General features: G+C 41.6%; 1 protein-coding gene across 2 annotated transcripts; it reads left to right on the top strand.

Annotated features, from left to right (window-relative positions):
- The first annotated feature begins 1,784 nt into the window (after positions 1 to 1,784).
- Cga (glycoprotein hormones, alpha polypeptide) lies at positions 1,785 to 12,818 on the top strand. 2 transcript variants are annotated; one of them, XM_057791150.1, is made up of 4 exons: positions 1,785 to 1,869; positions 10,170 to 10,276; positions 11,253 to 11,437; positions 12,695 to 12,818. In XM_057791150.1, exons 2-4 carry the CDS (start codon positions 10,177 to 10,179, stop codon positions 12,770 to 12,772), a joined length of 363 nt encoding a protein of 120 aa, XP_057647133.1. In that variant the 5' UTR covers positions 1,785 to 1,869; positions 10,170 to 10,176; the 3' UTR covers positions 12,773 to 12,818. The 2 variants fall into 2 exon arrangements, with proteins under 2 accessions (XP_057647133.1, XP_057647134.1); XM_057791151.1 differs by lacking the exon at positions 1,785 to 1,869 and having other exon boundaries at positions 10,144 to 10,276.
- The last annotated feature ends 537 nt before the right edge of the window (positions 12,819 to 13,355 follow it).

Raw genomic sequence — 13,355 nt, 5'->3', positions numbered from 1 at the left:
TTTGCTCTGCTCCCTTGGAGTTTGCTGTCTCAGGCCTGCTGTGGTCTAGTTTGCTGGCTCAGACCTGTTTCTGTAAATGTCCCTGGTCTGGATCTGCTCCTGTGGAGGTCCCTGGCTTAGGTTTGGTTCTTTGAAGGTCTCTGGCTCTGATCTTCTCCCTCAGAGGTCCCAGACTTGGGTGCACCTGGACCTGCTCCTGTGGAGTTTGCTGTCTCGGGTCTGCTTTGGCCCAGGTCACTGGCTCAATCCTGCCTCCACAAATGTCCCTGGTCTGGATCCACTCCTGCTCCTGTGGAATTCACTGTCCCTTCACTGCCCCAGGTTCACTCAGGCCCAGGTTGCTGGTTCAGTCCTGCTCTTTTGTGAGATCCTTTCTTAACAAACTATCTTTGCTTCATACTGACTTTGATTGACATTCTTTTCTGTAACATCACCAAGAACCCCAGCCTTGGGCTGGTGAGATGGTTCAGCGGGTTTAAAAGTATGTGCTGCAGAGCCCAGCAGCCCGAGTTGGACGCCCCAAACTCACAGAACCACATACAGGGAAAGGAGAAATTCAACTTCACAAAGTTATTCCCTGACCTCCGCACATGCACAGTGGGATTTGTGAGACACACACACGCACACACCCCGCAGGCACACACTAATGCATAAAATACATTTGAAAAATAAATTATAAGATTCTGAAGAGCTTCCATTCAACAAAGTAAAATGAAATATTTTTAAAAAGAAAAAAAATTGGGGACTGGAGGAATGGCTCAGAGGTTAAAAGCATTGGCTGCTCTTTCCAGAGGTGCCGAGTTCAATTCCAGCCAACTACATGGGGGCTCACAACCACCTATAATGAGATCTGGTGCCCTCTTATGGCATGCAGGCATACACTTGGGTGGAATACTATATACATAATAAATAAATCTTTCAAAAGAAAAAATCATGGCTTCACTTAAATTTTTCACAAGATTTAAAATTTTAGATTTAAATTATTTATTTTTTTAATTTATGTATATGTATATGTCTGTGGATACACATACATGAGTGCAGGTGCCTGTGCAGGTCACAGACATCAGCTCACATGGAGTCACACGTGAGCCTCTTGACCTGGCATGAAATCTGGGGCCTCTGGAAGAGCAGAGCATGTTCTTAACTAAATGCTTTCCTCCAGCCCCCGATAAAATATTTTTATTGTTTTTTTCCATTTTCAATCATTCTTAGGCTGCCATGTGGGACTGTCCAGAGTTCCCCTCCCCCTGACACGTATACTGAGTACCAGTCAGTCCTTCTTGGGATCATCTCATACCTTTCCACATATCCTTATTAAATCCAGGTGTCTGTTAATTTAAAAAATGGAAGCAACTGTTCTATTTTTCCATTTCCTGTTGGAGTAATGTAACCCTGGAAATGCTTTTCTCCTGCTTTGTGAAAATATCAGGTACTTAGCTGATTAAAAGTGCTAGTCTTAGAGCCTTGTTTATTTAAAAAGTGTCAACTTTCAGGATGTTTTGTGCAAATCTCAATAAAATTACGTAGAGAATGACCAAATGCTCTTTTTTTTCATAAGCTGTCCTTGAGGTCACCATTACCTGAAAATGGTTAAAAACAAAAATGATCTGAGGATTGCAACATGATAAGATCAAATTGATGTCATGGTAATTATACCAAGGACCATCCAATCATTGGGTAGAGTTTCCAGTTGATCCCTAGGCTTAGGTGCAGGTGGGAACATGCAATGTGTATTGCTCTGCAGCTATAAAAGTCAGTGGGAGATGTTATTAGCTGCAGTTACTGAACTTTTGAGACGAAATTGAGATCTCTCTCTTCAGCTCTGCAGTCAGCTGCCTGAAACCCATCCCTCCAGAAGTCCAGAGGAAGGTAATGTGATGAAATGATTTGGGGGATTTTTAATTAAGGAGTAGAATATTTGAGACCACACAAAGCACTTTCCTGCACACAGACATTGGTAAGAAGATAATTAGGCATTTATTAATTTTCTTTACAGTGCTTGGGGCGGAGTTAGGAGGAAGTCTGTAAAAGTGAAGTGTGTGGTCGTAGGCTAAATAAGTTGTTATCTTGCCGAAGCCAGAAACCAAGTGTCTCCTGCTGAGATGCTGGAATCCCTGTCAAAATCTAAAATATTTTCTCGAGAGCCACTGCGTGTCATTTGAAGGGCATTCATTTGAGTGTCTTTCAGAGACCAGAGGGCAAGTTGCTGATATTATCCTATTATCAGTTTTTAGATGACGTCACTAAATTTCCAAGTTGGTTATCAATAAAACAGCTCTCATGTTCAGTGAAATGACATATATTCCAACATATTTGGAATAAACACTTTCGTTCTTAAGTTTAAAACAGAGAAGCGTAATCTGTCACAATGGCATATGCCTGTCATCCCAGCAAGCAAGAGGGTTGAAAAATGTAACCTGTCAGTCGCAGTGGTGTGTGCCTGTCACCCCAACAACCAAGAAGGGGAGAAAAGAGTAACATGTCATAGTGACTTGTGCCTGTCATCCCAGCAGGCAGGACTGGGGCGAGTGGGGGAGAATTCTTAAGTGAAAGCAAGATTTACAGACTAGAGAGATAAAAGGCCAGAGGCAATAATAGGTAGATGAGATAATTTAAATTGAGAGAAGCAGGCTAGAAACAAGCCAACCTACGTCTGGGCATTCATAAGTAATAATAAGCCTCTCTGTGTGTGATTTATTTGGGAGCTGGGTGGTGCACACCCCCCAAAAAGCTAAAAGAGTAAAACATCACACAACATATGTTTAAATCTATAGTAACACCTAGGACTGGTTTGTGATGGTCAGTGTTGTCAACTTGATAGATTCCAGAATCACATGGAGACAGGCCTGTTGGCATTCCACCAAATGGTTGCCCTGGTTTCATTAACTGAGGTGGGAAGGCCCACTCACTATAAACGAGATCCTTTCTTAACAAACGATCTTTGCTTCATACTGACTTTGATTGACATTCTTTTCTGGAACATCACTGAGAATCCCAGCTTTGGGCTGGTGAGATGGTTCAGCGGGTTTAAAAGTATGTGCTGCAGAGCCTAACAGCCCAAGTTGGATGCCCCAAACTCACAGACACATAGGGATTTGGTGTGGGATGGTGCCCTTGGAACTATCCCTACTTAGATACCGAAGTACAATTGCAGTTATATTTGTGTTAGCACTGGCTTGTTCGAGAAACTTTAAACAGAGCACTTTTGTTCCTCTTGCTCACCGTTGACAGATAGGACTTGGGACGGGTCTGATACACAGTGAGAGTCACTTGGGCATGCAAACAGCCGCCACGTTTCAATAGGAGTTTTGTTTTTAAAGGACTATAAGTTTGCTTTCCATTCAAAAGTAAGATATTTTGCATTAAAAGATGAATTTGTTTTTTGGACACAGATTAGTTAATACAAGTTCAGACTGGCCCAGAACTGGCTATACAGCCAAAGATAACCTTGAACTCCTGATAATCGTTCCTCCATCTCCCAAGTGCTGGCTTTACCAGGAGAGGAGAGTGTCACGGGCCAGCCATTCAGCCACCCAGCCAGCCACCGAGTGAAAATTCCAGGAGTTCAAGTCTAGCTTGACTGTATGATGAGTTCCAGACTAGGCTGGGCTGTAGAGTGGAACCTCAAAAAGTGCTCAAAATTGTTAGCAATTTGGGAAATGCAAATTAAAGCAAATAATTTTTAATTTATATTTATTGTGTGGGGTAGGGTGTAATTATACCATCCAGTGTAAGTATGGGGAGTAGAGGAAAATCTCTGGGAGTCAGGTTTCTCTTTTCAAGTAGATTCCATGGATCAAGCTCAAGTTGGAAGGCGTGGTGGCAAACACCCTTATCTGTGGAGCCATTTTCCTGGCCCCAAAGTAAAAAAAAAAAAATTATGGTCTTGGCCTTTGTCTTTGAGACAAGGTCTCAATATGTAGCCAGGGTTGGCCTGACCTCAAATATTCTCTTACACTACTGCCCTTGCCGCCAAGGGTTGCTATTATAGGAGTGCACCACCAAACCCAGCTCTATCTCAAGAATTATTCTTTAAATATTTGTATTTTATTTCATGTGTATGTGCACCTCCTTGTCTTTATGTGCACCACATATGGGCAGGTGCCCTTGAAGTCCAGAAGAAGAGATTTCTGAGAAGAGTCACCCAATGTAGGTGCTGGAAACCAAACCTGGATCCTCTGCAAGAATGCTCCAAATTGCTGAGCCATCTCTCCAGACCCTCAAGTAATTATTTAAGAGACATCTTTAGAAACTAAAAGCAATTCTGAATCCTTTTTGTTTGTTTGTTTTTTGAGACAGAGTTTCTCTGTGTAGTTCTGGCTGTCCTGGAACCCACGCTGTAGCCCAAGCTGGCTTCGAACTCACAGAGATCCATCTGTCTCTGTCCACAAGTGCTAGCATTAAATGCTTGTGCCATCACCACCCGACTTGAAATGTTGTCTTATCCCAGGCAGAAGGGCTAAGATCAAGACGACAAATGCTGGCATGGATGTAGGGAAATGGGAAATTAATATTCACTCTTGGTGGGATGGCAAACTGACACAGCTGCCGTGGAAATCAGTGCAGTGAAGTCTTAGAAAATTAAAAATAAATCCAACTTATGCCCAACCTGTAGTATTTCTTCGTATATGCCCAAAGGACTCAGTATCCTACTCCATAGATGATGCGCTCAGCTATTTTCATTGCTACTTTATATAATAGTTAAGAAGTTGAAACAACCTAAATGATCTTCAGCTGATGAATAGATAGTGAAAACATGAAGCATATACACCATAGAATCCAATTCCGTTGTAAAGATAAATGAAATTTTCATGTAAATAGACTTAGAAAATAATTATATAGAGTGAGACAGCACAGACTCAGAAAGACACATGACATGTGTTTTCTCTTAGCTGCCAATGCTAGCTTTGGGTTTTTAGATACTAGTATATAACCAGGAGTAATTGTAATAACAGGAAAGTAAAAAGGGACCATGGGAGAACACATGGGAGAACAGGAGCCCTCGAGAAGAGAGCAGTAGGACATGGTGGCTATGAAGGGAAATGGGAAAGATGCATGATGGAATCTTACCCGGGGAGCAAGAAGACGGGGGCAATACAATGGAAGTGAAAAGGATGAGTGGTGAGTGCACTGAGGATGTTTGGGAAAACTATAGAAAATACTATTTTATTGGTAGTTAAAATTGCATATAGGCTATATATGTCTATGTATTCATCTCTGTATGTATGTATGCACGCATCTATCTATCTGTCTATCTATCTATCTATCTATCTATCTATCTATCTATCATCTATCTATCACCTATCTATCTATCTATTATCTATCTATCTATCTATCTATCTATCTATCTATCTATCTATCATCTATCTATCATCTATCTATCTATCTGTCTATCTATCATCTATCTATCTATCTATCTATCTATCTATCTGTCTGTCTGTCTGTCTATCTATCTATCTATCTATCTATCATCTATCTATCTATCTATCTATCTATCTATCATCTATCTATCACCTATCATCTATCTATCTATCTATCTATCTATCTATCTATCTATCTATCTATCATCTATCGTTATGTCAGTTGGGGTGACAATGCTCTTCCTCAAACTGCAGACTAACAAAAACCCAAATACCCAGCATGAGAAAACTTGAGTTATTGGTCAGGGGAGTCCAAGAGACACCACCAAAGAGGTATTTATAGGCTATTGCTGTTTCCCTTAGTGCCTGCTACAAAAAGAAGGTAAAATTCTATTGCTGAAGATACTACATGTTTCAGGAAATGGATTTGGAGAAATCATCTTGGGTCTGACATGGAGGCCTCTTCTCTGAGGACAGGCTCTCATGGTTTCTGAAGGGCCGAGCAAGCTGCCAACAGAGAAAAGCAATCAATAGTCTTATCCAACTGTAGCAGCAACAAAACACAGCAGTTATCAGTACGACAAGATACTCTGTCTGAAAGGGACAATAGGGACATTTGTATCCTCCGTGTAATCAACAGTCACCTGACTGGACTTAAGGCCTACCCAATAGATGATAACTCATGTCAGGCACTGTAAGTTTAGCCAACTTATAGTGGTATATTATTTGTGTTTTATTAAATAAATAAAGCTTGCCTGAAGATCAGAGAGCAAAGCAGCCATACGAGTTAGCCATACAGGCCAGGGAGTGATGGCACACACCTTTAATCCCAGGACTCAGGAGACAAAGGCAGATGGATCTCTGTGAGTTCAAAGTCACCCTGGGCTACACAAGACTGAATCTTTCTTCTTTTTTTTTCTTGGTTTTTCGAGACAGGGTTTCTCTGTGGTTTTGGAGCCTGTCCTGGAACTAGCTCTTGTAGACCAGGCTGGTCTCGAACTCACAGAGATCCGCCTGCCTCTGCCTCCCAAGTGCTGGGATTAAAGGCATGCGCCACCACCGCCCGGCAAGACTGAATCTTTCTAAAAGAAAAACAGAGCTCACACAAAGGTGATCCCAACACTTGGGCTCACACACCTTTAATCCCAGCACTAGGGAGGTGGAGTCAGGAGCACTATGGCTGGGTGGAGAGAGGAATATAAGGGGAAGAGACAGGAACTCAGTGGAGTGTGGAGTCTTCAGTATTCTTGGAGACAGGATGTTGCCCATTTTCAGTCTGAAGCAGAGGTAAGAGCCAGTGGCTGGCTGCTTTGCTTTCCTGATTTTCAGGTTGAATGCCAGTATCTGTCTCTGGGTTTTTATTATTCACGCTACACCAACTCCTCCTGACTAACGAGGCCACAGAACTTAGAGCAGACTTATGACTGCCAGTTTCTTAAACTAGTATAATTCCTAACTTAGTGGCAAATATGTATCCTTAGAGCCAGGTAAGTCTAGTTCCCACTTTTCAACAAAGAACCATCTTTTTTTCATCAGGTGGAAATCATTACACAAAGCCACAGCTGGTCAAAAATGTGGCGATTAGTTGATCTTGGGGTACCTGCCACCAATTATTACATTTATAGCACAGCCCCTACATTTAAGACACAGAACATCATGGAAGATAGAGTGGAAAGATTGTAAGAGCCAGAGGACCAGGATGTCTGCTTTGAGGTAGTTTCTTTAAGAATAACAAAAAGAGCCGGGTGATGGTGGCGCACGCCTTTAATCCCAGCACTCGGGAGGCAGAGGCAGGCGGATCTCTGTGAGTTCGAGACCAGCCTGGTCTACAGAGCTAGTTCCAGGACAGGCTCCAAAGCCACAGAGAAACCCTGTCTCGAAATCCCCCCCCCCCAAAAAAAAAAAGAATAACAAAAAGATGATATGAAGGGGAGTGGGTGGGCCTGGGAGGATTTCGGAGCAGAAGTAGGGAGATGAATATACTCAAGATGCCTTGCATAAAATCTCCTAAGAATTATCAACTTATGATATTATTAATATTAATAACTATACTATTAATTACTAATTTAAATAATTTATAGTGTTCTGGTATTTAAAAAAAGCTCAACACGAAACAACATTTCCCTTCCAGAATAATCTGAAGATGGCTAGAATGTCTGAGAAATTTTAAATCCTTTGAATAACACCTGTATTTTCCATGATAATCTCTTTTGTCTTGATTGTCTCTTTTACAAGTAAAAGCAGAACTGGTTGTAGTTCCATGTGCCTTTAATCCAGAACTAGGGAGGCAGAGGTAGGTAGATCTCTGAGTCTGAGGCTAGCCTGGTCTACCTAGTAAGTTCCGGGACAGCCAGAGCTACAAAGTCAGATCCTGTCTTGAAATGAATGAATGAATGAATGTAAAACATTCATCTGGAATTCCAGTTTCAGGGCATCAGATGCCCTCTACTGGCCTCCACTGGCACCAGGCGTGCGTGCGCACACACACACACACACATACACACGCATGCACATTTGTGCACAGGCGAAACACCCTCACATCTTAAAAAAAGTAAAACCAGAGGAAGATAACAGTTTCTGTATTGTAAGCTAAATTAATAATGATTTCACTTTCAGACTTCTTTTCACATTATTATAAACCAAGTTTAATATGCATTAAGTTTCCATATTCTATAGTCTTGCTATAAATGCTTATCTTTGGATTAATTCTGATACAGTTGCTCACTACATAACAGTTGAATTTTCATAATATATGAGCAAAAATATTAAGGCACAGAATGATAGTTCATAAAAGAAACCAACTATAATTCTAAAATTATCTCTTTGGGTCACTTATAGCAGTGCTTCTCAACCTAATTTTAATAATGGGATCTGTTTGTAGTACTAAAATTTGAAGTTGGGTGTGGTGACTCAATCCTATAACCCCAACATTGAGGGCCTGAGACAGGGGTGCATCAATTTATAAATCAGCCTGGGCTAAATATTCAAGACTTTCCTCCCCTTTGGCATTAAAATTGCTTCAGAAAGTTTTGAGAGGTTGGCAAGGTGTCTCAGCAGATAAAAACACTGCTGTCAAGCCTGGCAGCTTGAGTCTGATTCACAGGACATGCATGGCTGAAGAGAACCAGTTCAGATAAATCGTCCTCTGACCCCCACTTAAGTCCTGTGGCTTGCCTTTCTCAACACACACGAATAAATAAAAATGTGATAAAAAATTTTTTTGCTTTTCAAAATAAGATCTTTCTGTGTAGTCCTGTCTGTCCTGGAACTTGCTCTGTAGACCAGGCTGGCCTCGTAGAGATCTACCTGCCGCTGCCTCCTGAGTACTATGATTAAACACATGGGTTTCAAGAGAGTTCATTTAAAGAGAAACAACAAGCTGGACATGGCAGTACATGCCTGCAATCCCAGCACTTGAGAGGTGGAGGCAGGGGGATTGCTGAAGATTTGTGAATGTCTTAGGCTGTATAGTGAGACCTAGGCCATAAAGCAAGATCCCGTGCCAAAACAAAAATAAACAAAAATACCTGAAAAGGAAAAGTTAGCATATGATGACATAATGGGTTTCTTGATTTTTCTTTGTTTACTGTCTGGGGACACAGAGCCTCCCTCTGTAGTACAGGCTGGTGTAGAAACGCAAGGATCCCCAGGCCTTAGCCTTCAGAGTGCTGGGATTATGGTTACAGGCCACCAGGAAGCAGGTGACAATTTCCTTGACAGAAAATGTTTGGCGAGAAGAGCGGCATTGTTTGATCGTTTTTAAATCTCCTCGATGTCTGGCCTAGTAGGACCCGCCTGGCTTGATGTAGCCCTTTATTCACCCTGTCTCACTACCACATCGTGGGTCTACACTGAAAAATGCAAAGAACATTTTAGTGTTATTGCTAATTGTCCTCACGGACCCATTGATGCTTCTAGGACCTTTCCACTTCAAGAATCATGGACTTCAAACAGTGGTTACCTGTTCTAGGTATATATTTCTATTATATGCTCATTATATACGTTTATATAAATATGAATTGATACATCTATGAATAATGGCTGTTAAACTGTGTGAGTTAGCACACAGCAGTAATTTTAGTGCCTGGGAGATGAGGTGGAAAAATCAGGAGTTCAAGGTCATCTTCAGTTATAAAGGGCATTCAGGACAGTTTGGGTTACCTGAAACCTTAGCTACTTAGACGAATAAATAAAGCAAGTAAACAGCCTTCCCCGCAAACCCCATCTGAACAACAAGAAAAGCTCCCAGGCTGTTTACCAGAGCTGTACCCTCTTATATTTTCACTGGCGATGTCTGTGTTATCCAATTTCATGCATCCAGTCCAATATTTGACATTTCTTTCATTATAACTGTTCTGGTGATTTTTGTTTTAATTTACATATCTGTCACCCCTAACTACTCCTTTAATTGCACTGGGGAGGCTGTAGAATTGCTGTGAATTCATGGCTGAAGTAGGGGAGGGGGGAGAAGAGGGCGAGGGTTGTTAGGTGCTAATTGTGTAGGTCGGAATAGGGGGACACAGTGTCCTATCTCTTTCCTTAAGCGGTGTGGTGTTTTCTTTTGCGTGGATTTAGGGTATGTTGGAAGCTGAAAGCAGAGGTGGCGAGACATAATAGCTGTTATGAACAGTAATGTTAAATGCTGGCTGTTAGTGCAAGGGACACAGCTCAGTAGAAGAGCAGTGACTTTAGCGTGCCCAAAGCCAGCACCAGCAGTGTAAAAAGAATCACACGAACACTACTGGCTTTCTGTCATGACTGGTAAGCTAAGAGTAGACTGTTGTGCTTTCTCTCACGTGTGGTCTGCAGGAGGACGATGGATTACTACAGAAAATACGCAGCTGCCTTTCTGGTCATGTTGTCCATGTTCCTGCATATTCTTCATTCTCTTCCTGACGGAGACTTGATTATTCAGGGTATGTGACCAAACTCAGGCTTGCAATAAAAAGGGAAACATGTATTTCTAGATGCACATCAATAATCGTTAATTAATTTCTATCCCTTTTCACGTGGGATAAATAGTCACTCCTGGGTTCACTTGTAGACTGTGAACCCCAAATTAAATTCGGTTCAGAAAATGTACAGTGAAAGTGTTTCATTCCACATTCATTTTCATAGCATCCTAAACATGTCCATCTGAAGTACCTTCCTTGTTGTTCCATATCTGAGTTTGATGAGGAGAAAAGTCAAAGATCAGCTGTTTCTTCCAGACTTCTGAAAATGTTAGCATCACTTTCACAGATGAATTTTCATATCAGTTAACAAGCGAGGGAAAAAGAAATCAGTTTTGTGCATTAAATCTGTTTTGCTCTATTATCTGCCACATCTCGTACAGAACCTGACAGAACCCCACCAGCTCGAGAATGGTGAACTATTATCTGTTATGGTTTTTCTCTTGCTCAATGGTAATATTTGAATCTCAAATTCTAAGCACAGATGTCTTTCATATTATCAGGCTGTCTTACCTCACCAAGCTTTCCTAATTCTGGTAATTTTTTTTCTGTCAACATTTGGAGTTCCTATGGGGAAAAACAATAGCAGACTTGCCTCCAGAACCATTTTCCTTCCAAATGAACGAGGCATTTCTGTCAAGCTTCTGTGATCTCTCTAAGCCTCTCTAAGCATGCAGTTAGCGTTGGGAGAGTCTCTGCTCGGAGGATGAGAAACCACTGTGGCAAACTCCCTATGCAAGTTTGCAAACATGGTTTCTCTGTGAATGGAGCTATGCTGATTATAAAGATATCATGTGTGAAGATTAATATGCAGATAAAAATACTTATTTCCTTTTTTATTGCCAATGCAAAAAGTGTTTGTCCTGTCATACTTGGGAGAGAGTGAGTTATCTTTGAAGCCTCTCTTGGTAATCTCCTCCTTCTCTCTTTTGCTGGCTAGGTTGCCCAGAATGTAAACTGAAGGAAAATAAATACTTCTCCAGGATGGGTAACCCAGTCTATCAGTGCATGGGCTGCTGCTTCTCCAGGGCATACCCTACTCCAGCGAGGTCCAAGAAGACAATGCTGGTTCCAAAGAATATCACCTCGGAGGCCACATGCTGTGTGGCCAAATCATTTACTAAGGTGAGCGCTTCCTAACAGCCCATCAGGAGACAGTTTGTACTCACAGGGCTTAATGTCTACGTTGTCCGGCGACCGGTATTTATTGCTCCCTTGTACGGGCAACATCACATCTTTCCTCTTTAATTAGAAGAATAAGCTAAACGGAAAGTGTTGACGGCACAGACGTAGAGAGAACAGTAGTGGCCTCAGTCTAAAAAAATAACCAACGGGAGGTGCATGGTGGAAGGTTAGACAGCGATAACAAAACATACCAGGCAAAGCAAGTTCTCGGCTTTTACAAAACAGCTAGGTGTTGACAGCTTACCACAGTTTATTATGTAGAGAATTAGAAGAGAAGGCTCCTAAAGTTGGCTAGCACAGAGAAACGGTACAGTAGGCGAGAGGAATGAAAACACCACCTCCCTGGTTTGATCATCATAGTTTGTGTATCAGCATCATATTACCAAACTATACTCCGTATGTACGTGCGATTAATATATTCTAAAAAGAGAATAGCAAAGCATGTGGGTGCAGTGGTGCGTTCCTGTGATCTCATCCTTCAGGAACTAGGGGTGAGAAGACTCTAAGGGTTCTAAGCCTACCTGGCCAGAACTGGTGAGATGGATCAATGTGTAAAAGCATTTGTAGACAAGAACAATGTGTCTGAGTCGCGTGCCCAGGACACAGATGAAGGGAGGAGAGATCAGACTCCTCTAAATTGTCCCCATAGCACCCCGCAACACACATATACCGTATAAGCGGGAGAGAAAAGGCCCACTTGGTCTTCACAATGAATTCTAGGTTAGCTAGGTTAGCATCATATGATGATGTCACAAAACATCGCCAGCAAGAGTAGAAATGAATAAACAAACCAAAATACCAAAACCCAGCGACCTGGAGGACATATGCGAGATGTGTGAATCTCTCAGGTTTGACTCTTAAAAAATGTGGGGAGGGGGTGGCGGGGAATAACAAGTAAGTAGGTATTTTTTAGGGATGGAGATATAGATCAATGGCTGAGTGTCTGCCTAAGAAATGCTGAAATAAAGATTCTTAAAAATGGAGAGAGAAAAAGAGAGAGAGGACAGAGCTAAACAAAAGCAGGTTGAAGGAGCGTAGCTTATTTTGTGATGTGAATTTAACTGTTAGAATGACTATATCCCTGGAGAGTGAGAATGTAAACATACCAAACAGTGATGAAATCATTCCGGCTACTGCCTTATTTAATACTTTGCCATTCTGTCTGTCTCCCTACATCCCTGTTTCTCTCCCTTTCAGACCACAGTCTTGGGATATGCTCGAGTGGAGAACCACACAGAATGCCACTGCAGTACGTGTTACTATCACAAGGCTTAGCTTCCGGCAGGCGGCTGTGCTGGGGATGGCTGGTCTGTGGGGTGGCACTGTGTGACTCCGCCTCCCACACCGCAGCCACAAGCCATCCCCTCACACTTCAGTGCAAGCAGCAGTCTCTTCTTCTTAGGGAAAGTAGAGTGTTTAGCATGATCACCAAAGTTGGTGCCGTCAGAAATAAAGCCTTTTAAATCATCAATCACAGAATTGTCACTGTCTTTAAAACCAAAGCTATTATTACTTGGACAAGATTTATCAGAGGGAATGATCCAACATGTTGAATTGGGACCAGAGACACCTAGTGACCTAACACTGGATAATCTTGCTTCCATCTAACCTTCTAGAAGCAAGCTGTCCTCCCATCAGCCAGTGGGCTATTTATCAGATATCAGATTTATCACTGGGGTAGGAGAAAAAGGTACAAAAATTCTATTTTTAGTCATGTTTATGTCCCTTTTACATCTCTCTTTTATTATATTGTATCAAAATACAGGTAAAGTATTATGCTAATACATGGATATAAATTATAAGTAAATAGATGTACATTGTGGATATTTGATTTGAAAGGTTTTCATTGGTAAAAATG

The sequence above is a fragment of the Chionomys nivalis genome, chromosome 16 (genome assembly GCF_950005125.1).
Source record: "Chionomys nivalis chromosome 16, mChiNiv1.1, whole genome shotgun sequence".
NCBI classification, from domain to species: Eukaryota; Metazoa; Chordata; class Mammalia; order Rodentia; family Cricetidae; genus Chionomys; species Chionomys nivalis.
This window is presented reverse-complemented; position numbering and strand designations above follow the sequence as displayed.

What these genes read in the sequence shown, in the direction of transcription:
- Cga (XM_057791150.1), top strand. Translation starts at nt 10,177, where the DNA reads ATGGATTACTACAGAAAATACGCAGCTGCCTTTCTGGTCATGTTGTCC. An exon ending in CGGAGACTTGATTATTCAGG is followed by an intron (nt 10,277 to 11,252) that starts GTATGTGACCAA and finishes TTTGCTGGCTAG; the next exon opens with GTTGCCCAGAATGTAAACTG. An exon ending in TGGCCAAATCATTTACTAAG is followed by an intron (nt 11,438 to 12,694) that starts GTGAGCGCTTCC and finishes TCTCCCTTTCAG; the next exon opens with ACCACAGTCTTGGGATATGC.